This window comes from Scyliorhinus torazame, chromosome 28 (genome assembly GCF_047496885.1).
Source record: "Scyliorhinus torazame isolate Kashiwa2021f chromosome 28, sScyTor2.1, whole genome shotgun sequence".
Taxonomy (NCBI): Eukaryota; Metazoa; Chordata; class Chondrichthyes; order Carcharhiniformes; family Scyliorhinidae; genus Scyliorhinus; species Scyliorhinus torazame.
The window spans coordinates 26,210,141-26,233,563 of record NC_092734.1 but is presented as its reverse complement, the minus strand read 5'-3'; the positions used below and the strand labels follow the sequence as shown (position 1 = coordinate 26,233,563).

The 23,423-nt window shown below is 46.3% G+C and overlaps 1 protein-coding gene across 1 annotated transcript; it reads right to left on the bottom strand.

The window, feature by feature from the left end:
• Positions 1-1,130: 1,130 nt before the first annotated feature.
• Positions 1,131-15,623, bottom strand: drgx (dorsal root ganglia homeobox). Its single transcript, XM_072491719.1, has 6 exons — positions 15,052-15,623; positions 13,372-13,472; positions 12,957-13,058; positions 10,731-10,903; positions 10,227-10,339; positions 1,131-2,890 (listed from the first exon to the last, which is right to left on the bottom strand). Exons 1-6 carry the CDS (start codon positions 15,107-15,109, stop codon positions 2,628-2,630), a joined length of 810 nt encoding a protein of 269 aa, XP_072347820.1. The 5' UTR covers positions 15,110-15,623; the 3' UTR covers positions 1,131-2,627.
• Positions 15,624-23,423: the final 7,800 nt, after the last annotated feature.

Genomic DNA, 23,423 nt, shown 5'->3' with positions numbered 1-23,423 from the left:
ACATAGATTCACACAAGAGACAAAAGGTGCAGAGGGGACATGAAGAAGAATTCTTTACGCAGAGGGTAGTGGGAGTCTGGAGTTCACTGCCTGAGTTGGCGGTGGAGGCAGAGACCTTAACTTATTTGGAAAAAGTACCTGGATCTGTAAGTGGGATGGCTGTGGAGCAGGTGCAGGAAGGTGGGATTAGAAAGGACACCTGCATGTCCTCAGGCTGGTATGGACAAGCATGAGGCCTCCCTCAAGGCTGAATGGCCTCCCTCTGTGCTACAACCTTTCTATGATTCTAGGTGTAATAATAATAGCTTATTGTTACAAGTAGGCTTCAATGAAGTCACTGTGAAAGGCCCCTAGTCGCCACATTCCGGCGCCTGTTCAGGGAGGCTGGTAGAGGAATTTAACCCCGCTGCTGCCTTGTTCTGCTTTACAAGCCAGCTGTTTAGCCCAGTGTGCTAAATCAGCCCCTTAATGGGAGACAGGGGGATTTTAAACTTACACTTTATATGTTAAACAGCCACATGATCTAACACCTTCTCCCCCCCCCCCCCCAAAAAAAAATATTTTAAACAACAACCAATTTTAATTTCAACAAACCAGTTTGTTAAGGCTGTGCTGTTGTGCGGAACAATGGTCAAAATATACCTCCAAAAAAATCAAAGCCTAAATAATTAAATCAAGTGATTGGCAATGAAGAGTACTGGGCATTAGAAGAGATGAAATATGACTGACAAACCAGTCGGAAATGATATTCAATAAACTAGAGTGGCATGATGTCCGTGCTTTCTCCAATGCTGCTGAATGCGCAAGATAGGATTTACTGTATCAGGACACTACATTGAACAAAAAAAAGTACAATATTTTAACGATCTTTGGCCGGGATGTTCAAAATTGATTAGGCAATTGATCAGAAGCCGAGGCAAATAACTTTGCCCCACCGCACCTTTCACAGGCGAAATGTGCAAGGGTAAAATTGCCCTTAATAAAACACATTAGCCTGTTTCACATTTCCAAAGCGTTGATTATGTGAGCAGATTTGAGGCGTGATTTACTCTTTCACCTTATGCTTATTGTCCTGTTAAATAAATTGAGCCATCCCAATTACTTTTTTTTAAAATCTTTATTAATTTCTTATTTTTTTGAAATCAAAGAGGTTAAACCATGCACCATAAATACACAACCTTCCACCTTTCCAACCCTGGTAATTTGCACTCTGCCTCGGGCGCCAAGCGAGAACTCCATGTTATCCCTCGTACTGCAACAGCCACTCGTGTCGTATCATGAATTATTAAATCAGTACTTCGTGGTAATACATAATTTCTTATCAATTATTCATGCTAATGTGCGTGTAGTTTACTTAATTCTGTTATTGACGATCAAAAGTAATTTCCTGAAAATCCTCAAGGACACAAAATTTAATCAGTGTAACTACTTTTCGGATCCAGCGCTGTTAAGTATTCTTAATTTGCTCAACAGTTCATTTATTTATGTACCTTTCTGTTGGAAATACAAAATTTAATCAAACAATTACACTTGGAAAAAGTTAGGCTACGGGAGCCGAGACCGTGTAAAGTTCAACTTTGGGCCAATAAAATATGCCTGGGAGAGAGGGAGAAGAGAGAAAACAAGCTAATTTGCCAATGAGTGCAGGCCGGGGTGCATTGAACGGCGGAATGGTCAGTCGACCGACACAGGCGCTGTTTTAAGGGAGCAGCATTGAAATAACGCGGCAGATATTGCAGAAATGACCTGTGGTGTGCACACTGAACCTCTCTCAGTACAATATCCGATTCGTGGATAGTTCTATTGAGAGAGCAACGATTGAAGATTCTATTCGTTTTGACACAAGTCCATTCTTTCCCCTTTAAATAAATACAATACTTGCTCTCCACCCCCACCCCTCCAAAACAAAACCCCATATTTTAATAGTATTTGCTCACCGCAATTGGCACAGTACTGTTGTGTGGCTCCCTGCTTGTGTCGGGAACAGTATTTTCATATTTCACCAGAGTGTCAAGTTAAAATTAACAGCATAAAATTAAATTCATAAATCCTTTTGTTGAGGTGGAAAGTATACCAGAGATTATGCTATTAATATTTCAAATGAATTCCTCTTAACAGTTTGTCCACTTAATAAAAATCTACTGTATCATAATGATCTGTAAGCTTGCAGCCTTATTGCCCGCCTCAAGGTCACCTCTTTCAGACCAGCCAACTTCAACAACTGATGTTTGTTCTGGTTTATTTGTAAGCATTTGGCCAATGCTATAAACGGGGGTTGGGTAATGTGGACAGAGGAAGTGGTTTGTTGGCCTTACATATTCCCTCCTTAATTACTTGCTGCACCACACTTAATGCAAGGCCGTTTTAGCAAATGACTATCTTCCCATGTAGCCAAGAATGGGGGAACAAAACATGGTTAAAAGGTTAAAACAAAAGTCAACTGCTGCATTGCAAAAATCCAGAATTCATCTATATACATATTTTTGGCTTTGACCCAGGTAGGAGTATAAGTTTTTTTTAACAGCTGGAGTCATGTTTTGATCATATGGTCCATCCAACATCTCTAGAACTGTGGGAACATTCGCAACAATGTCTTAAAATGATCCCAAGTGTTGTCTCTCTACTTCTCATACGCCCCGCTCAGCCTCAATCTTTTCTTTGGGATGGCTGGCCTTCTCCTGTTCGCTGTCCAAGGAGGGTTTCGGCCCAACAGCCGGGCTGCTGTTGGCAGTCGGAAGCAGGTTGGCCGATTGGAGGACTGCCTCGGAGTGCTCGCGTGCTTTCATGCGCAGTGCTGCCACGCTGGCAGTTCGATTGCTCTGGCAGCCATATGGTGGCAGGAAGGAGAGACCCATTGGGTCTGGCACACAACAAGAACATAGGGAATTTCCTTTAAAAGAAAGACAGGCATCTTAATTACAGACATGAATTGTTTCACTCTACAAAGTTTAAACGGTTTACACCATACACTATATGTGATGGAACAGAGGAACTAGGAGCAGAAGTAAGCAATTTAGCCCTTCGAGCCCATTTCATGACTCTGATTCTATCACACTATGGGGCAGCGAGTTCCACAAATTCACCACCCTCTGCGAGAAGTAGTTCCTCCTCATCGCAGTTATAAATCTGCTGCCTCTCAACCTATACCTGTCACCTTGTGTTCTAAATTGCCCCACGAGGGAGAACATTTGATCTACATTTACTTTATCAATCCTTTTTAGCATTTTATATACTTCGATCAGATCCTCTCTCATCCTTTTAAACTCCAGCAAGTATAAGCCCAAACTGTCTAATCTCTCCTCATAGGTCAACCCTTTCATCCCCGGAATCAATCTGGTGAACCTCCTCCAATGCCACCACATCCTGACCGACTGGAACATTTTGGAACTGGACGATTGTTCAGGTAACTCCGAATGCGTACTCGGTTTGTTTCAATCCACTTTTTTTTCATGTGGGCATCGTTGGCTCGACCAGCATTTATTGCCTTTCCGAAGGTGATGGTGAGTCTTGAATGGCTGCACTCTGAGGTGTACGTACACCCCACAGTGCAGTTAGGGAGGGAATTTCAAGATAGTGACACAACGACAGTGAAGGAACGGCGATATACTTCCAAGTCAGGGTGGTGAGTGGCTTGGAGGGAATCCTACAGGTGGTGGGGTTCTCATGCATCTGCTCGCTTGTCCTTCTGGATGGTAGCAGCCATGGATTTGGGCGGTGCTGCCTAAGGAACCTTAGTGAGTTCCCGTAATGCATCTTGCATTAGAGAGATATTTCCAGGTTTGTTATTGGACATCAGTTAGTCCATGTAGTGTAAATACACCCACAGTGCTGTTAGAGAGAGTTCCAGAACTGTTTTGCACACCAGTCAGCCCATGTGGCATAGGTACATCCACAGCGCTTTTAGAAGGAGTTCCAAGTTTGTTATTGTGTGTTGGTGTTGGAGAGATTGGTTGTGGAAGGGGTAATAATCAAGCGGGCTGCTTTATGCTGGATGGTGTCGAGGTTCTAGAGAGTGTTGTTGGAGCTGCACTCATCCGAGCAAGTGGAAAGTATTCCATTACACTCCTGATTTGTGCCTTGTAGATGATGCTCATGCTTTGTCGGGGTCAGGAGGTGAGTAGGTGAGTTACTCGTCACCGGTTTCCTAGTTTTTGAAAACAGTGGTGTTACAGGGCAACGACTGTGGCCATTCCATATCCCAATGTTGCTATGCAAATTAGACACATTCCTGATATTTTAAATGGGGTGCCATTGCCATAAGGCATTTAGCAAACAATGCTGCATTTGTTTGGAAATCGCAACAAAATGTCACAAATCAGAATATTATTGGATCGTGTGTCAGGTCATTACAAGTGAGATTAAAAGGTGTTGGTTTCTTTAAACAAATAAAACGTTGGGCAATATTTTGCTTCTCTGCACACCTATCGGTCCAGTGAAAAACAAACTCTGGACAAGTGCATGTCACAGAACTTTAGAAAACGGACACTTCCAACAACAATAACTGCTTGCTTTTATGTAACACCTTTAATGTGATTAAACAATCTCAATGTTCTTTACAAAATGAAAATTTTTCCACGGCAAATGGGATTAGGGTAGATAGGTTCAGACACGATGGGCCGAAGGGCCGCTTCTGTGCTGCAAATCTCTCCGACTCTATGGAGGCGAAGAAGGAGGTTGGGCCAGATTACCGAAGTTTGATTAAAGAGGTTGTTTTGTTTTTGTTGGAGGAGCAGAGAGTCAGAGAAATTAAACAAATTAGGGAGAGAATTTCTGAGCTTGGGGCCGTACCAGCCGCCAGCGCGGCCAACAAAATAGAAAACAGGAATTGTTGAATTGGCAGAGGGCAGAGATCTTTGATGTGGATTTGGGGATGGATTGTGGAGGTCGGAGGCGATCGGGGAGTGATGAGAATGTTTAAACCATGGTGTCGTTTAGCCAATTTAGTTCAGCAAGGATAGGGTGTGGAGGGGGGGGGAGGGGAAGAGGTCTGGGGTGAGTTGGGACATAGGCAATGGTTTCTTTTTTTACGAAAGGAGAAAACTAGGGAATCTTCCTGTCTTAAATTCACCTGGAGCAGAGTCGGGCGATGTTACGGTGGTGGGATTACATGGTCTTTATGATGGTGGAGACATTGGGGTAAAATTCCAACGTGCACCATATTAAAAGGCTGACAACAAATGATAGCAGGTTAAATTAAAAGCTCCATGTTATTGAAGTTTAATGTCCGCATTAGACTCACCGAGGGTGGCTTTACAATGATTATTGCACTTATACAATGCCAGCAGTTGTTCCAAAATAAAAAGGTGACTGTTTCACATCTTAGATTTTTAGCCCGCTACCGGAATCAAAATTATTTCCCAATTCTGAGCATCTATTGGGTGAAGCTGTTGATACCTCAAACCAGTGCACATTTCCTTCACTTCAACTTACAGGTATCGCTGTATTATAGAGAACAGAACCATTCTTTTTTGTACAATCAAGGAAAATATTGAACAGGGCAAAATTAATTCAGGCATCACTAGTTAGTGTGTACTAATGATATTTTCTTCACCATTATGCAGAGTTCTAATTAATGTATTTTAAATGGCACAGGGTCCCAGTTTTTTTCTACTGTGCGCCTCTTGGATCCATATCATAGAGATTTGAGGGTCAGTATAAAGTTTAAACCAAACACCCATTCATCCCACACTGTGGCGTTCTGATGTGACCACTAAAAACAATCTGCAAATAGCTCTTTCCAAACCATGAAATTAAAACAGAACAAAAATCAGCACGTAGGACATGTAAACACGAGTAGAAACAGATTGCCTGGGCTTCATTGGGATATGTGACCCATTAGCCACAGTTTGGATACACCAGTCATATCCAGTGTAAAGAAACATGTACCGTAATTACCAGGAAACTCAAACCGTAAATGTATGATTCAGCACTAGCCAATAAACCAAGATTGTGTTGTTGTTTTCAGCATCTCAATTTTCATTCTAAGAGGAAGCCAATTTTCCCGTGTTCATGGGCTATCAGTATATTTCATCAGAAGTCATTACATGATTCATTTCAAAATAAACATGTTTGCTCTCTAATTAATTTAAGTCCTCCCTCTGGATCATCTGGTTTCATGTTACACTTAGATCATGTTGCTTGGCAAAGATTGAAGGGAAGACGAATAACGGTGTCACCAATTGAATGGGAGTCAGAGGCAAGTAAAAATGTGTATTCACGAATATTCTTAGTCAATAGGATATTTATCGAGAATTATGGAGGATTAGCACCGACTTCTTACAATTGAATTCTTTCCCAACTGCACAGTGTGTGGGCAAGGTACAGCTAAGCTCATGGTGGGTCTACATAACCTCAGCCCAATAAAGAAGGGAAGGGCTTCAATTTGCCAAGTCTTCCCCAGTTTGCCATTCAAGGCTGACGTTCAAAACCTTTGGTGGAAAAACTCTGTTGCTTGTGGCCAGGTTTGAAAGAATCCTGGAATTTCGATTTAAATCTATATTCAACTTTCCATTAAAAAGTCCACGATGACAAGAGTGAAAATGTTTCGGGACTCAAATTAAAAGAAAAGCTTCCAAAGTTGAAATATATAATCTGGGGGTCATAGTGCTGTTACGAAAAGTGATTAGTTTAAATTAAATGTTTAGCTTCATTCTATAGGTTATCCAACATCAGGGCAGCAGAGCAGTTAGCACAATTGCTTCACAGCTCCAGGGTCCCAGGTTCGATTCCTGGTTTGGGTCACTGTGCGGAGTCTGCACATTCTCCCCGTGTGTGCATGGGTTTCCTCCGGGTGCTCTGGTTTCCTCCCACAGTCCAAAGATGTGCAGGTTAGGTGGATTGGACTTGCTAAATTGCCCTTAGTGTCCAAAAAGGTTAGGTGGGGTTATTGGGTTACGGGGATATGGTGGAGGTGTGAGATTGGGTAGGGTGCTCTTTCCAAGAGTCGGTGCAGACTCGATGGGCTGAATGGCCTCATTCTGCACTGTAAATTCTATGAACATTGCATCATAAATTTGGTACCACCTACATTAAATTTATTATTTTTTTAAAGAAAAAATAGCAGAGTACCCAATTCATTTTTTTCCAATTTAATTGGCAGCACGGTAGCATTGTGGATAGCACAATTGCTTCACAGCTCCAGGGTCCAAGGTTCGATTCCGGCTTGGGTCACTGTCTGTGCGGAGTCTGCACATCCTCCCCGTGTGTGCGTGGGTTTCCTCCGGGTGCTCCGGTTTCCTCCCACGGTCCAAAGATGTGCGCGTTAGGTGGATTGGCCATACTAAATTGCCCATAGTGTCCAAAATTGCCCTTAGTGTTGGGTGGGGTTACTGGGTTATGGGGATAGGGTGGAGGTGTGGACCTTGGGTAGGGTGCTCTTTCCAAGAGCCGGCGCAGACTCGATGGGCCGAATGGCCTCCTTCTGCACTGTAAAATCTATGATCTTAAGGGGCAATTTAGGGTGGCCAATCTACCTACCCTGCACCTCTTTGGGTTTGTGGGGGTGAGACCCATGCAGACATGGGGAGAATGTGCAAACTCGACACGAACAGTGACCCAGGGCCGGGATCAAACCCGGATCTTCAGCACCGTGAGACAACAGTGCTAACCACTGCACCACTGTTCCACCACTACATTGCTATGCTACTTTATTCCCCAGTCTTCTCTTCCTTTCACTCCTGGTTCACAGAAGAACTTGCCCTTTTACTTTGGTTTCTCAATGATTAAAAGTAAGACTTGCTTCTCATTATTCATTCACAGAATTTACAGGGCTGAAGGAGGCCATTCAGCCCATCGAGTCTACACCAGCCCTTGAAAGAGCACCCTACTTAAGCCCACACCTCCACCCCATCCCCGTAACCCAGTAACCCCATCTAACCTTTGGATACCAAAGGGTAATTTAGAATGGCCAATCCACCTTACCGGTACATCTTTGGACTGTGGGAGGAAACCGGAGCACCCGGAGGAAACCCACGCAGACACTGGGAGAAAGGGCCACCTCCACACAGTCACCTGAGGCCATAATTGATCTTGTTTCCCTGGAGCTGTGAGGCAGCAGTGCTAATCAGAACAACAGATTTGGGCCTTCTGAACACTAATGCGGTACCAGAGCCAGTCTACGATTTGAGTACGTGGAGTTCTCTAATTATCAAGTGTTGGAGTGGAACGTCACAATTTGGTCAAAATGGTACACCCCCCCCCCCCCCCCCCCCCCAAAAAAAAACACCCAACAACAATGTATGACATTGACACTTAAATTAACCATGTGCTTTATCATGTCTAGCTTCTGGGTATAGACTCCAGCTTTTAATAATTATTTAGACACACATAACGTTATGTATTTAACTTTTTGGGGCATCTTGCTTATTTTGTCAGCACGACACCCATTAAATCGGTCTGGACCACAGAACCTTACTTTGTTTAAAACTTCTAAAGACTCCACCACCCAAACAGAATGGCCTGGCTGGAAATGGCACGTTGCATTCCACTCACTTCCATTGTCCTTGTTTGAGCCTGGGCCAAAGAGAGGTTACTTAATTCTGCACATTTATTTGAGGACAATGTAGCTGTAACAAAGTCATTCCTTAGCTAGCATGGGGGACCTGGAGAGAACAATGCCATTGTTATGAGAAACACATGTTATATGTGTATCAGTTCTCCAGTGGCAGCACCTGTGACTGGTTACAGATCTGTTAGTACTTTCGTGTAGTTTGGGACCTGGGAGTCTGCAGTCCATCTCCACACAATAAACACGTCACTTGCAATTAATGTGAAGCCAACATCAAACTTAATCCAAGAGAGAGAAAAAAATATATAGTGGTTTAATTCACCCTTGCATCAGCTAACTAGCGCTGGATGACAAGGCAGCAAGTTCAACACGAATTTATCTATTTCAACTTCACCCTTATAAACATTCTGATTCAGGAACAGTTAATCAGTTTGATTTGGCATTTTAAATTGTTCTTTTCCAGTAGATTGTAATGCCTGTATTTCAATGTCTAAATGATGTATGTATAAACTAAACCTTACAAAAAAGTGATTACCAATTCTATTCCGCTCTACTTTATTATCAGAGTCCGGGGTTAATAAGGAGACATCATTTATACAAATTTAAATGGATATTCCCAAATTGGGGTGGGCTGTCTCCAATCAGACTAGTTATCATTATTTGTTGGGCAGGCCACTGGTAGTTTTTATCTGACTGTAACCATTAGTCCCCCAAACTTTGTTTGAAGACGCACAGGGCTGGTTTAATATATTAACTCGACAAGCACTTCATGTTCGACAAGACATTGTGAGATTACAGATAGTTGGTGATGCATGTTTAATCCCTTGAAAATGACACTGAGGCAGAATGTCACCTTCCACACTTGGTGCACAGATTGTGTTTCCTCGAAAACACTAACGATTGGGATCCGAGTATTATTTTTGTCCAAATGCTTTGACATTTCAGCACTCCGATGGTGGAAATAAACAACAGATGCGGCAGAGGGAGAACCGAACCCCCATTGTATTCTCGTTTTATGCAGTGACGAGAATTATGAAGCCTTTCTGTTTTTAATTGGTTTAACAACACTTCCCTCACTCTGGTCCACTCCATTAATGATAAGTGCCGTTTCTGTGCACTTTCACGAATTTCCCTTAGATTCCATTCCTGCTTTAAGGATGCAATTAATGTTCTACTGAAGGAGGGGGAAACGCGCGCGCACCGCATCGCATTTATATCACATCACCAAGGGCCGGTGTATCAATATTTAATGTCATAAAGATAATATCAAAACCTCCCCTTGTTGGCTGCCAGACTGAATGACAAGCCGTTCATTTCGAACAAGAAATGTGTTGCTCTGGCGGGTTAGCAGGTCAAGGGTTGAGAACGGGCAGGTCAAACTTGCATGAGGCAAGTGTCAGCATCTTTCCACATGCTAGGATGCTGAGTATCAGCACCATTGACTGGGGGTTGGAGTATGCAGGGTCCTGCAGGACCACATTGGACCCTGTCTGTCAGTATTGAAGGAAGGACTCCGACACACGCTTTTTTTTTAGAAAGAGAGAAAATTTGGTTCAATTTCCTAAAGTTTGTTTCATCCGATTAACGTCATCCCTCGGTCTCTCCCCCCTCCCCAAACCGGGTATGTCAATTTCAGCCTAGTAATTTCAGCCTGGTAATTGACCAGGTTTGGCTGCGGGGAGGGGAGGGGGGCATTTTTTGAAAGGAAAGCAGGACTCACCTTTTAGTGTCGCAACTTGCGTCAGAGCTTGGGCATAAGTGGCAGTGTTGAGAAGGGTAGTGGGCAGACAAGAGGGGAAGAAGGGAGCTGTGGGTCCCACCGTCCGGCCGAGGCTAAAGGACAAAGATAAGAGTTAACGGGACGATGTTGAAATAAACGTTTACCTTCACAGAGACAGATACAGGGAGACAGAGAGTCACAGAAACACAGACAGACACCGAGACAAACACAGAGAAAAACAGACAGACAGACACAGAGACAGACACAGAGGTAGAGAGAGACAGACACAGGCAGAGAGAGACAGACACACACACACATAGGGACAGAGATTCAGAGAGAGACAGAGAGAGAGAGACAGAGAGAGAGAGAGAAACGGGCACAGAGAGAAGACAGAGAGAGAGAGACAGACAGAGAGACGGGCACAGAGAGAGAGAGACAGGCAGAGAGACGGGCACAGAGAGACTCTCTGATCAGCTCAGATTCCTCCCCCCCGCCCCCGCTTACCTCTGCTGCATTTCCAACGATTCTTTTTTGTTTCTGTTCGGTTCCAATTGAGAGGGGGAGTTCAAATTCCTCATGGGAGGCGACCCCTCGGCTGCAATCTCCTTCCCCGCTTCCTGGTCCGAATTCCCCCTTTCCGTCTTCCTCCATTTCGCCCTTCGGTTTTGAAACCAAACCTGCCAAGTCAAAAGGTGAGAACGTCAATCCCCCTCTTGCCCCTCACGCCCCCTCGCTCTTGGAAGTTCTGTTATACATGACGGCTGGATCCTGTGGCGAATGTGATGGGTCATTTAGCGCCGGGTCTGAAGTTACCTCAACTATATTTGCGCTACTTCAAGGGCTAAGAGTGGCGGTGAGTCTTACCACTGTCTATCTCGTTGCTTTGAGAGTGACTTCTCAATGTGATAGGTAGAATGGGGAGAAAGAGAGAGAGTGTGTAAATTGCCACTACCTCACGGGGAAAGTACGAACGCTTTCTCTGCCTCCTTTCTAACTGGCATTTTCATTCATTCCCTTAACACACTTTAGTGTTGTCCATCCCACTCCCAGGCACACAGACCATCCCCGGCTCCCATCGCATTGGACTGGTTATTAAACTTCCAATAACGTGCAAAGCGGTGTGTGTGTGTGTGGTGGTGGGGGTGGGGGAGGGGGGGGGGGGGGGGGGGGGTGTAGCTAACATGGTTCCTCTTAATAGCCAACACCACCCAAAAAAAAAAAACCCCAACAAATATCAAATTTATAAGCATTAATGTAATCGTTTCCCCCTAAATTTGACCAAATCTCAGAAGGGTGGGGGGCGATTAGGGCCACCCCTTGTATGTGTGTGCGCGCGATTCAAAATTGCAGCAAGCTCCACCAAGATATTAATGACTTTATAATCATGTAAACTTGGGTCAGTTAAGTGCGGACCAAATGCAGACAACTTCTTGCATCATAATTGAATGAAGGTCGTTGGCTATAACAACATTTAATTGAGCAATTTTTCATTATCATATTTTAATGACTTTCCACTGACAGTTAGCCTGCCACTGAGTAACATGCATGATGAAGTCATTTATTTCCTATTTAGTGATTGTTTGACAACATCAGTTTCGATTAAGGCTAGGCTTTCGAACGCATTAATCATATTTTAGGGGCTTACAAATCCCGCACCAGCAGGGTCTTTTTTTTTGTGTTGGATTTTGGGGTGATGGGGGAGGGGTTGCAGCTTTCGTCTCCCGGTGGCTTAAGTCCGGGAAATGAAATCAACTATTGAAAATATCGCGCTGGAAGTGTTTGCAGGGTAATTGTCTCCCATTTGCTATCTCAACCTTGCAACTTGCAGCACAAAGTCGTGATCTGCCCGGTCTTGAATGCGACCTAATTGCTACTTTATCTTAATTTGCAGCCCCCCCCCCCCCCCCCCTCTTTGGCAGGAAAAGGAGGGCAACATTGAGGTGAACACTTTAAAAAAGAAATATATCAGAAAGAGGATTCCATTCCCAAATAATAATAACACGCCTCCAATGTGAACGTTGCTTCATGTCCAGATTTAATAAGCACGATGGCTTAATCCGTTTAAGGAAGAATAATATGTTTACAATCCCCAATTTGGAGCAATGAATTCCATTATCTCGCTACATTTATTGGGTTTTAAACGATAGCGCCAAGGCCCGGAGGGACTGGAGTCAAACTATTAGAATGCTTACAATTACATTCGCTCGCGGATCGCAACCGAGTGCGATCATAAGTGTGTGTGTGTCTGCGCGTTGGTTCTTATTAAAAATGGGGTATTTTTCTGCACATATCAACATGCCAGGCCTTTTGTGTCGAAATGTATGCAGCCAGTGATTTGGTAACTCGATTTTACAATGCAAAGTCCCCTGCTCGTCTGCAGCTTAACGTGAATATCAGTTTGGGCTGAAATTTTAAAAGGTAGTTTGTAGCTTTTTCTAAGGCAAGGAAATGGATTTGCATTGATGTAATTTAGTACCTTAGAGACAGGGACAAATTAGTGTAGAACATTATCACTAGTTAATTATGAATGACCGATTAATCAACCTAATCTAATATTCCACATTATGTTGACGTTATTAAAGTGCATCACGCCGATGACAGATAGTCCTTCATTTTATTTTATCTCCAGCCAGATATGCACTTTACACTGGCAGGAGAGCAAACTCTGAGCGTCCAGCTCTCTCTCCTTTTTTAAACAAAAAAAGAGTAAAGAAAAAAAAATGATTTTACCTGAACCCTGGCTTCAGTCAGATTTATCTTCATAGCGAGTTCTTCCCTCGTGAATACGTCTGGGTAATGAGTCTGTGCAAAAACGGCTTCGAGAGCTTCTAACTGGAGGGCGAGAATGTATTTTTTAAACAACAATAATTTAAAAAAAACATTTAAACAACCGTTAAAATGGCTCAACGATGATTCCCAATATTGCTGCGTTGAGGGAGGACAATGTCTCCACAAATCCACACACTTTGCAAATTGTCTGATTTTTGATGCTAGTGATGTTCGACTCTGGGCAAACGCCTATTTTCTTTTTAGTCCAGAGACAATCTGCAAACAAGCTTTGCTGAACTGTTAAGAAGTGTTGATTTTGTGTGTGTTTAGAACAGGTAGCTCGCGAGGAGGTGGCTTTTGGGGATACAGGACTGACCTGCTGCAGGGTGAAAGTTGTTCTATTCCGTCGTTGTTTTCTACGGAGGAAGCCGTCATCGAAATCGCCGGTGCCGTGGCCACCGAAGCTGGCGGAATTGACTGGGAAGGTGCAAAGAGAAACATTTCAATGGAAGGGTGTGCAACAACAAAAAGTTCGATCAAGGCTTTTTACATTTCGCCCAAAAAAATAAAGAGAGGGAAAGAAAAAATTGGCTTAATTCCAAATTCTCTCCATCAGGAAGCGCATTATATATCAGAGGAGGGACAGGGTCAAGCAGCCAACTCGGGTCAGTGGACGTGTAGCCTGGTCAGTTCAATGTTTAGTCCAATGTATTAGTTTTCGTGGACGGAATTGAGCCAAAATACAAGTGTTTACACCCCCTCGGTGTGGGAGCCGGTTACTAAACCCCCACTCTCCCAAGTTGCCCTCCAGGTGTAGTTGCCAGTTACTAACCCCCCCCCCCCCCCCACACACACACACACACACTCTCCCAGGTTATTTCATAGCAACACGCCAGAAAAATCCTCTCCAATCTTTGTTGCCCCTTTTTGATTTGACCTCTGGCTTCTATTGAACCTTTACCAGCTCCGTCTGGCAGGCCAAATTCGACAGAGGGACTAACCAAGGCTGATGGTTTTTCCGGCGGGGTCTTATTTCCACCCCCAACCCGCGCTTATAATTTGTTTGCAAAACAGCATAAAAGATTCATGCAGAACCTTTTGGCGATGGGAGGAGCGTGTCCACGGTTTAAAGCGTTGATTAGAAGCATGACACCAAACATCTGCGGTGGTAAAAGCCTATTTTAACCCTCAGGCAACAAATAAAATAAAAGGTTTTTTTTTTCCCTGTGTGTTTGCAGGATAGGGAAGCAGGTGGCAAAATGCTGTTGGGACCAACTCTCTCCTGTACAAGCTTATAGTGCGAGCACCAAAAAGACATGGGCTGTTTGCGGGGGGGGGGGAGGGAGAAGGACCCAGATTGGGTCATTGCATTACGCAGTGTCTCAATTATTCTGTAAAAATGCATAAACGATTTAAGACACACAAAAAAAAAGCTTTTCAAAAAGGTGATGACTTGCAAAATCAAACACCAAATCTGACATGGGAGGTGATCACAATCTACTCCCCCCAACACACACACACACACACAAGCTGACAAAAAGCTGCAACGATCGCTTTGCAATTTAACAATTGTTCGGACGCAAAGATAAATCTAATCCCTAGTTTCAAACACTTAGCTGCGCGGATGGGCAACTTCGAGATCGAAAAGCAGATGCACGATGCAGGAGCTATCTATGCAAAGTTAAATCGCCTTTTATTCTATAAAAAAAACTTCAGTTTCAAACAAACATTTGAAATGAACCAGCACTAATTCTTACATACATCATAAGGAGCAATAGCTACACCCAAGGACAAGAATGCATTGAAAATTAGTAAGGAAAATGGTTGGACTTTTAAAAAGAAAATGTTTGAAAATCAAACGGTTTCGTGGACTGTTCTCCCTGGGACGTTTAATATGTTGTCTTTTGTCACCGAGGTTGCTTATTCGCCTGCGTTCATTTCCATAATGTACAGTGTTTATCCACGTGTGTGTGTGTGATATATTATAAATCGCATGCATCTATAACACGTGTGGGTGGAGGTTTTAAGTAGTAGATTTATATCTAAACGTACTTACGCGAATTTGTACGGCAGCATTCCCCGTCTAACTGCGGAGGGCAGTGGAAATAGAACATCTTGCAACACCAGGAGAGCTGAGGTGGGGGCAAGTTTTGGGAGGATGAGTGAGCTGTGCGGCTGAAGTCGGCACAAGAGGAGACCCCCAAAAAACAGAGGAAAAATACCTTCGGCTTTATCCAGGCGAAGCACCGTTAACATTTACCTCGCCAGAGAGAGAGACAGAGACACGCCAACGAGATTTTAGAATCTGCCAGACGCTACTGTTGCCATGATCGAGGAAACGCCAGATTTGCAACGCTTCCCCACCCCTCCTCCTCCACCTCCTCCTCTCTCTCTCTCTCGTACCTGTGTGTGGAAACTGAAGCCCAAAATGAGGATGGATGTGGCTTTGGAGGAGATTGCCAAGCTCTTTCCTCCTCAGCAATGGGCCAGCCCTCACAGCGTGTAACTGACCAGATGTCTTTATCTGCCTCTAACATGCACAGCCTCTCAGCAACTTGCTTTTATAATCTCACGCGTAATTGGCCTTAATCTAATTATTTCCAGCGTTGTCTTCTGTGAGTAACTTCAATAGCTCCCCTGGGTCCTGCCAAAATGCGCACGTGGTCCGGAACGTCATTCTTTTTTCAAAAAAGCAGACTTACCCCCCCCCCCCAAAAAAAAAAACATTCCTAGTTGTACAGTATCAGGACAGTGAGCATATCCCTACCTCCTCTCTTACTCTCTCCCTCCTCCTCTCTCTCTTCCTCCCTACATTTATCACCCCCTCCTTCTCTCTCTTCCTCCCTTTTTCTCTATCTCCCTCCCTCGCTCCATCCATCTCCCTCCCTCCATCCTCTCTCCCCTCCATCCCTCCTTTCCTTCTTCCCTCTTCCCTCCCCCCTCCCCCTTCCCTCTCCCCTCCCCCTTCCCTCTCCCCTCCCCCCTTCCCTCTCCCCTCCCCCTTCCCTCTCCCCTCCCCCCTTCCCTCTCCCCTCCTTCTCCCTTCCTTCCCTCCCTTCCCCTCCTTCCCCATCCTCTCCCCTCCTTCCTTCCCCCTCCCCTCCTTCCTTCCTTCCCCCTCCCCTCTCTCTCCTTCCGGCCATCCCCCCACTCCTCTTTCCCCTCCTCGCCAAAAGGTGTATCCGTACGTGTGGAGCCCCAGGGCCCGACTGAATTGTGAACATGCCCCCACCCCGTAACCGTCTACCCCATAATCGCAACCAGCCCCCGGGACGCTGCCAGGTGTGCCTCTGAAATCGAACCCAGCACCCCGGACCGCGCCAAACATAACCAAATACTTTCCACAAGATCAGACTTCTCCCATCAGATCCTGGGACCAGCCAGCGGCAGTCGCCCACCGAGGGAGCGAGGGAAACACGGCGGTCTGCAGGGGAGATTAAAACAACGTGGCTTCAAGTCTCCTCTCCCCAGCATACACCTGACAAACGTCCAAGCGATCGAAAGCAAGCTGGATGAACTTAATGCTAGACATACCTCTTAGAGGGATGTAAGAGACTGCTGTGTGCTCAGTTTCACGGAGACACGGCTCACCACTGCCTCACCGGACTGTGCCATACAACCTGATGGCTCCTGAATACACCGGATGGATCTCATGGCATCATCGGGCAAGGCAAAAGGTGGAGGGGTTTACCTCCTCATCAACTCCTCCCGGTGCTCAGACTTGGTGACCCTGGCGAACTACTGCTCAACCAGGCCAACCTCAAGAGTGTACTGTCAAAATTCCACCAACACATCTCTTGTCCCACCAGGGGTGCCAACATTCTTGACCACTGCTACACAAACATCAAGTATGCCTACCAATCCATCCCACGACCGTACATTGGAAAATTGGACCATAAGACAATGCTCCTTCTCCCATCATACAAGCAGAAATTAAGCGGGAGAATCCGATTTAAGAAGATCGTGCAATGCTAGTCTGAGGCAACAGACTATGACTGTTTGGAGTCAGTTGACTGGTCTGGTCTATATTCAAGAACTCAGCAGCCACCACCATCACAGATTTCATCAGCAAGTGTGTAGATGATTGCTTGCCAAAGAAGGTAGTACGTTCCCCAACTGGAAACCATGTTTTAATCGGGAGATTCCCTCCCAGGTCTGAGGCATTAAGATAGGCGACCCTGACCAAGACAAAATATTCAGGTACAATGCCATACCATGAGGGATGCCAAGAAACAGTACCAGACTAAGTTAGAGTCACAGACTAACGTCATGGACTCTCGGTGGTTGTGGCAAGGCTAAAACAACATAATGGGCTACAACACAAAACTGAGTAATAATAGTCTTTTATTGTCACAAGTACGAAGTTACTGTGAAAAGCCCCTAGTCGCCACATTCCGCCGCCTGTTCAGGTAAGCTGGTACAGGAATTGAACCCACGCTGCTGGCCTTGTTCTGCATTACAAACCAGCTGTCTAGCCCACTGAGCTAAACCAGCCCTTAGAATCTCCGGCAGCAGTGCACCACTCCCCAATGAACTCAATGAATTTTTAGCTTGTTTTGAGCAGGAAACCAGCATTCTCGGATAGATCCATACCCAGTGTCACAGCTTCCGAAGTCAGATCGGCCTTATCGAACGTGAACCCTCGGAAAGCGACGGGACCACTGGTCGTGCACAGCAGACTCCATCTCCCTGCCCCTACACTCATCCCTAGAGCATCTTGACAACAGGAACTCCCACGTCAGACTCCTATTCATTGACTACAGCTCCGCCTTCAACATCATAATCCCAGCCAAACTCCTATCAAAGCTCCAAAGCCTTGGACTTGGCTCCTCCCTCTGCAACTGGATCCTTGACTTCCTGACCCATAGACCACAATCAGTAAGGATAAACAACACCACCTCCACAATAGTCCTCAAGGCCCCACAAGGCTGCGTACTAAACTGCCTACTGTACTTCCTGTACACACACGACTGCGTGGCAAAATTTGGCTCGAATTCCATCCACAAGTTTGCTGATGACACAATCATAGTGAGTTGGATCTCGAACAACAGGAGAGAACCTCGCGGAGAGGTGTAATGATGAAAATCTCTCCCTCAGCGTCAGCAAAACTACAGAGCTGGTCATTGACTTCAGGAAGCAAAGTATCATACACGCCCCTGTCTGCATCAATGATGCCGAGATGGAGATGGTTGACAGCTTTAAATTCCTAGATACAAACATCACCAACAATCTGTCCTGGTCCAGCCATGCCAATGCGACAACCAAGAAAGCCCAGCAGCACCTATACTTGCTCAGGAAACGAAGGAAATTCGGCATAGCCACATTAACTCTTACCAATGTTTACAGATACACCATAGAAAGCATCCTATCTGGCTGCATCACAGCCTGGTATGGCAACTGGTTGGTCCAAGGCTGTAAGAAACTACAGAAGGTCGTGACCACAGCCCAGTCCATCACACAAACCTGCCTCCCGTCCATTGACTCCATCTACACCTCCCGCTGCCTTGGGAAAGTGGGCAGCATAATCAAAGAACCCTCCCACCCGGGCTATTCTCTCTTCTAACTTCTTCTATCGGGCAGGAGATACAGAAGTCAGAGAACACGCACTAACAGATTCAAGAACAGTTTCTTCCCCACTGTTACCAGACTCATGAATGACTCTCTTATGGACACATCTTCTCTACTGAGTAGTACTACACTCCACATGCTCCACCCGACGATGCCTGTGTCTATGCAGTTACATTGTGTATTTATCGTATGTCCTATGTTTTTATTCATGTATGGAATGATCTGTCTGGACTGTACACAGAACAATACTTTTCTCTGTACCTCGGTACACATGACAATAAAACAAACTCAAATTCAATCCTCTCTCTACCTCCCTTCGCTTTCCCTACGACCCTCCATTTCTTCTCCCTACCTCCCTCCCTTCTCTTTCTCTGTGGATCCATCCCATCCCACTCGCTTCCTTCCCTCTGCCTCCCTACACCTCCCCTTTCCCTAACTCCATCCCTCCTTTCCCTCGCCCCTCCCCTCCCTCTCTCCCTCTGTCTCCCGAGCTCCATTCCTTCCTCTCCTTACTTCCCTCCCTCTACATCCCTCCCTCCACCTCCTTCTCCCTACCTCCTTTCATCCATCCCTCTCTCCCTGCTCTCTCTCCCTCCCTCCTTCTTTCTCCCTCCCTTTCTCCCTCCCTTTCTCCCTCCCTTTCTCCCTTCCTTATTCCCCTCCCTCCCCTTCACTCCCTCCCTCCCCTTCACTCCCTCCCTCCGTCTTCCTTCCCTCTTTACTTCCCTCCTTCCCACACTCCCTCCTTTGTTCCCTCTTCCCTCCCCCAATCATTTCCTCCCTCATTCCCTCCCTCATTTCCTCCTTCATTCACTCCCTTTTTTCCTCCCTCATTCATTCCCTCTTTCCCTCCTTTCTTTCCTTCCTCACTCCATCTTTCCCTCATTCCCTCCTTCCTTTCTTCCCTCCCTCCTTCATTCCCTTCCCATTCCCCCTCCCTCATTCCCTCCATCCCCCTCCTCCATTTGTTCATTACCTCCCACCTTTGTTCCCCTCTCTCTCCCGTTCCTTCCACTCGCTTCTCTCCCTCCCACTCGCTCCCCTCCCTTCCACCCCTCCCACTCGCTCCCTTCCCTTCCACCCCTCCCACTCGCTCCTCTCCCTCCCACCCCTCCCCTTTCTTCCTCATCCTCCCTCCCCTCCATCTCCCTTTCCCTCCCCCTCCATCTCTCACCCCCTCCCATCTCCCCCTCCCCCCCATCACCCCCTTCCATCTCTCCTCCTCCCATCTCTCCCCCTCCCATATCTCTCCCTCTCCCATATCTCTCCCCATCTCTCCCATCTCCCCCTCCCATCTCCCCCTCCCATCTCTCCCCCTCCCATCCCTCCCATCTCCCCCTCCCATCTCTCCCCTCCCATCTCATCTCCCCCCTCCCATCTGTCCCGCTCCCATCTGTCCCCCTCCCTCCCATCTCCTCCCTCCCATCTCTCCCCCCTCCCATCTCTCCCCCCTCCCATCTCTCCCCCCTCCCATCTCTCTCCCCTCCCATCTCTCTCCCCTCCCCCCCCCCCTACTGATTCTTACAATCAGTAAGAATGAACAACAACACCTCCTCCACAATAGTCCTCAACACCGGCGCCCCGCAAGGCTGCGTATTTAGCCCCCGACTCTACTCCCTGTACACACACGACTGCGTGGCAAAACTTGGTTCCAACTCCATCTACAAGTTTGCTGACGATACGACCATAATGGGCTGGATCTCGAATAACGAAGAGTCCGAATACAGGAGGGAGATAGAGAACCTAGTGGAGTCGTGTAGCGACAACAATCTCTCCCTCAATGCCAGCAAAACTAAAGAGCTGGTAATTAACTTCAGGAAGCAAAGTACTGTACACACCCCTGTCAGCATCAACGGGGCCGAGGTGGAGGTGGTTAGCAGTTTCAAATTCCTAGGGGTGCACATCTCCAAAAATCTGTCCTGGTCCACCCACGTCAACGCTACCACCAAGAAAGCACAACAGCGCCTATACTTCCTCAGGAAACTAAGGAAATTTGGCATGTCCACATTGACTCTTACCAACCTTTACAGATGCACCATAGAAAGCATCCTATCAGGCTGCAACACAGCCTGGTATGGCAACTGCTTGGCCCAGGACCGCAAGAAACTTCAGAGAGTCGTGAACAGCGCCCAGTCCATCACACAAACCTGCCTCCCATCCATTGACTCCATCTACACCTCCCGCTGCCTGGGGAAAGCGGGCAGTATAATCAAAGATCCCTCCCACCCGGCTTACTTTTCCAACTTCTTCCATCGGGCAGGAGATACAGAAGTCTGAGAACACGCACGAACAGACTCAAAAACAGCTTTTTCCCCGCTGTTACCAGACTCCTAAATGACCCTCTTATGGACTGATTTCATTAACACTACACCCTGTATGCTTCATCCGATGCCAGTGCTTATGTAGTTACATTGTATATGTTGTGTTGCCCTATTATGTATTTTCTTTTATTCCCTTTTCTTCTCATGTACTTAATGATCTGTTTGAGCTGCTCGCAGAAAAATACTTTTCACTGTACCTCGGTACACGTGACAATAAACAAATCCAATCCCATCTTCCCCCCTTCCATCTCCCCCCTCCCATCTCCATCTCCCCCTCCCTCCCATCTCTCCCCCTCCCTCCCTCCCTCCCATCTCCATCTCTCCCATCTCCATCTCTCCCATCTCCCCCCCCCTCCCATCTCTCTCTCTCCCATCTCCCCCTTTCCCTCCCTCCTCCTCCTTTCCCTGCCCCTCTCCCTTTCCCTGTCGCTCCCCTGCCCCTTCCCCCCTCCCCTTTCCCTGCCACTCCCCCCTCCCCTTTCCCTGCCACTCCCCGTCCCCTGCCCCTGCCCCTCCCCTTTTCAAGCCAACATTTAAAAAAATACTTTTGCTCCCCGCTCCCAACCTGCTTTCCTATCTCACACCCCCCAATGTGTCCAGTTGCACATCCCTCTGGCTGTGGTGAGCGGCCAGGGAGCACCGAACATTGAATTCGCTCACAGCCCTGGGGGTTATTCCACTTCCCTTCCTATCCGACCTGGGAGAGGGTATGCTGAAGCCGGTAGCTCCCAGCATCGCTGGATTGGACTAAATCCCAGAAAACTGCAAAACACCCCAGCAAGAATAATGGTGCATAATTGGTTCCCTAATAGCATTACACACGGATAATAGCCTGTTCCGGCCCCCCCTTCACTATTAAGTGTCCCTCTAGTGAAAAGCCTTTATGATATTAGAGAGGGGGGGGGGGGGATATAATGATATTTTGGTTATTAAATGCGTGTAATTAATTTATGCACCACTGAATATAAAGTTGCTTTATGATCTCGCATGATGCTGGGAGCGGGGAGCCTATAAGATGCAAGTCAGGACAACTGTTGAGAAGTCTTCCCTCCTCCTCCAGAACATCTCCACTCTTTGTTTAACCCGCATTTATTCGGAGGCACATTGAGGATTTATTTTCCTTGCAACACAATTCGGTGCCAGTGTGCAATCGGCGGCTGGAGAGGGTGGCTGGCAGATCAGCTCATGAATCTTCACCTAATCCAGGGCTCTTATTGACTGACCAAACCAGCCAGCTTTAACGAGAAATATTAGCCTGATTTACAGCCCAATTTTGCCGCTCTAACTAAGAAAATGATGTTTCCTGGCGGAAACTGATAATTGAATAATCAGAATAACGATCAGAGCTTTCCTGAAGACGCACTGGCCAAGGGGGCAAGGGTTAAATTTGCCACCCCAAGAAAATGCACCATGTTGTAATTCTGGTCGTGACATAGAAGATGCACTCGTTTAAATAAGGCAGTCGATCAAATAAAAAGCCTCTCGCTGTCAGCTGTACAGTGTGTCAGGGAGATGTCTGTTGGCTGCACCCACTCATCACCCCCTCCTCCTCTTCCACGTAAATGGTATATTAGTCAAGGTGACTAGCTTTAATTTTGTTTAACCTCCTTTATTGTCGGTGCCCTGCAAGCTCACCCTGTTAATTGGCAGGGAGTGCACGGATCACCAGCTAACCCCCGTCAAATAAATCCTCTGCCGCGCTCATTGCCCGGAAGAAAGTTGGCACAGGGTGCGTGTGGGTTGTTAACCCCTTGCCAGGGCGGGGATGGCACATTTCCCACTAACTGGCAACTTGGCTGTCGGTACCAAGCTGTGAAACAGAGGCGCGTTATTTTAATAATCTTTATTGTCACAAGTAGGCTTACATTAACACTGCAATGAAGTTACTGTGAAAAGCCCCTAGTAGCCACACTCCGGTACCTGTTCGGCTACACAAGTGAATTGGACATTCTGAAATCTCCCTCTAACAGCACGTCGTTTGGGACTTGTGGGAGGAAACCAGAGCACCCGGAGGTAACCCAGGCAGACACGAGGGAGAACCTGCAGACTCCGCACAGACAGTGACCGGATCTGGAATCGAACCTGGGACCCTGGAGCTGTGAATATCTGGGATTTTGAGCTAAAATGGGGTGTGTTGGACTGGAGTAGCTGTTGGAATCTGGTCACAGTGTTTGATTAATTGCGGAATTTGTAGGGAGGGAGGGAGGGGGGATATTTGTTCAAACCAGAGCGATCAGCAATGAGGCCTTTTCATTGAAGTTTGGGCTTTGGGACGATGGAATACTGAATGGCACATTGTTTATTGTAGCCTTATGGGTTGGGAGTACATTGGCTGGATATTTCTTCTAAATATTCCTTTCTGTTGCTCTGGTGCTGGTGATGAATTGCATCTTTATGCTATATGAACAGGCCATTCAGCCCTTCAAACCTGCTCTGCCAGACATGCTAGAACACTCTCAGCCCTGCCTCATCTCCTTAACAATTAATTCCCCCCCGATTGAAAGGAGATTGCAATGAATTCCAAACATATCAGTCATTT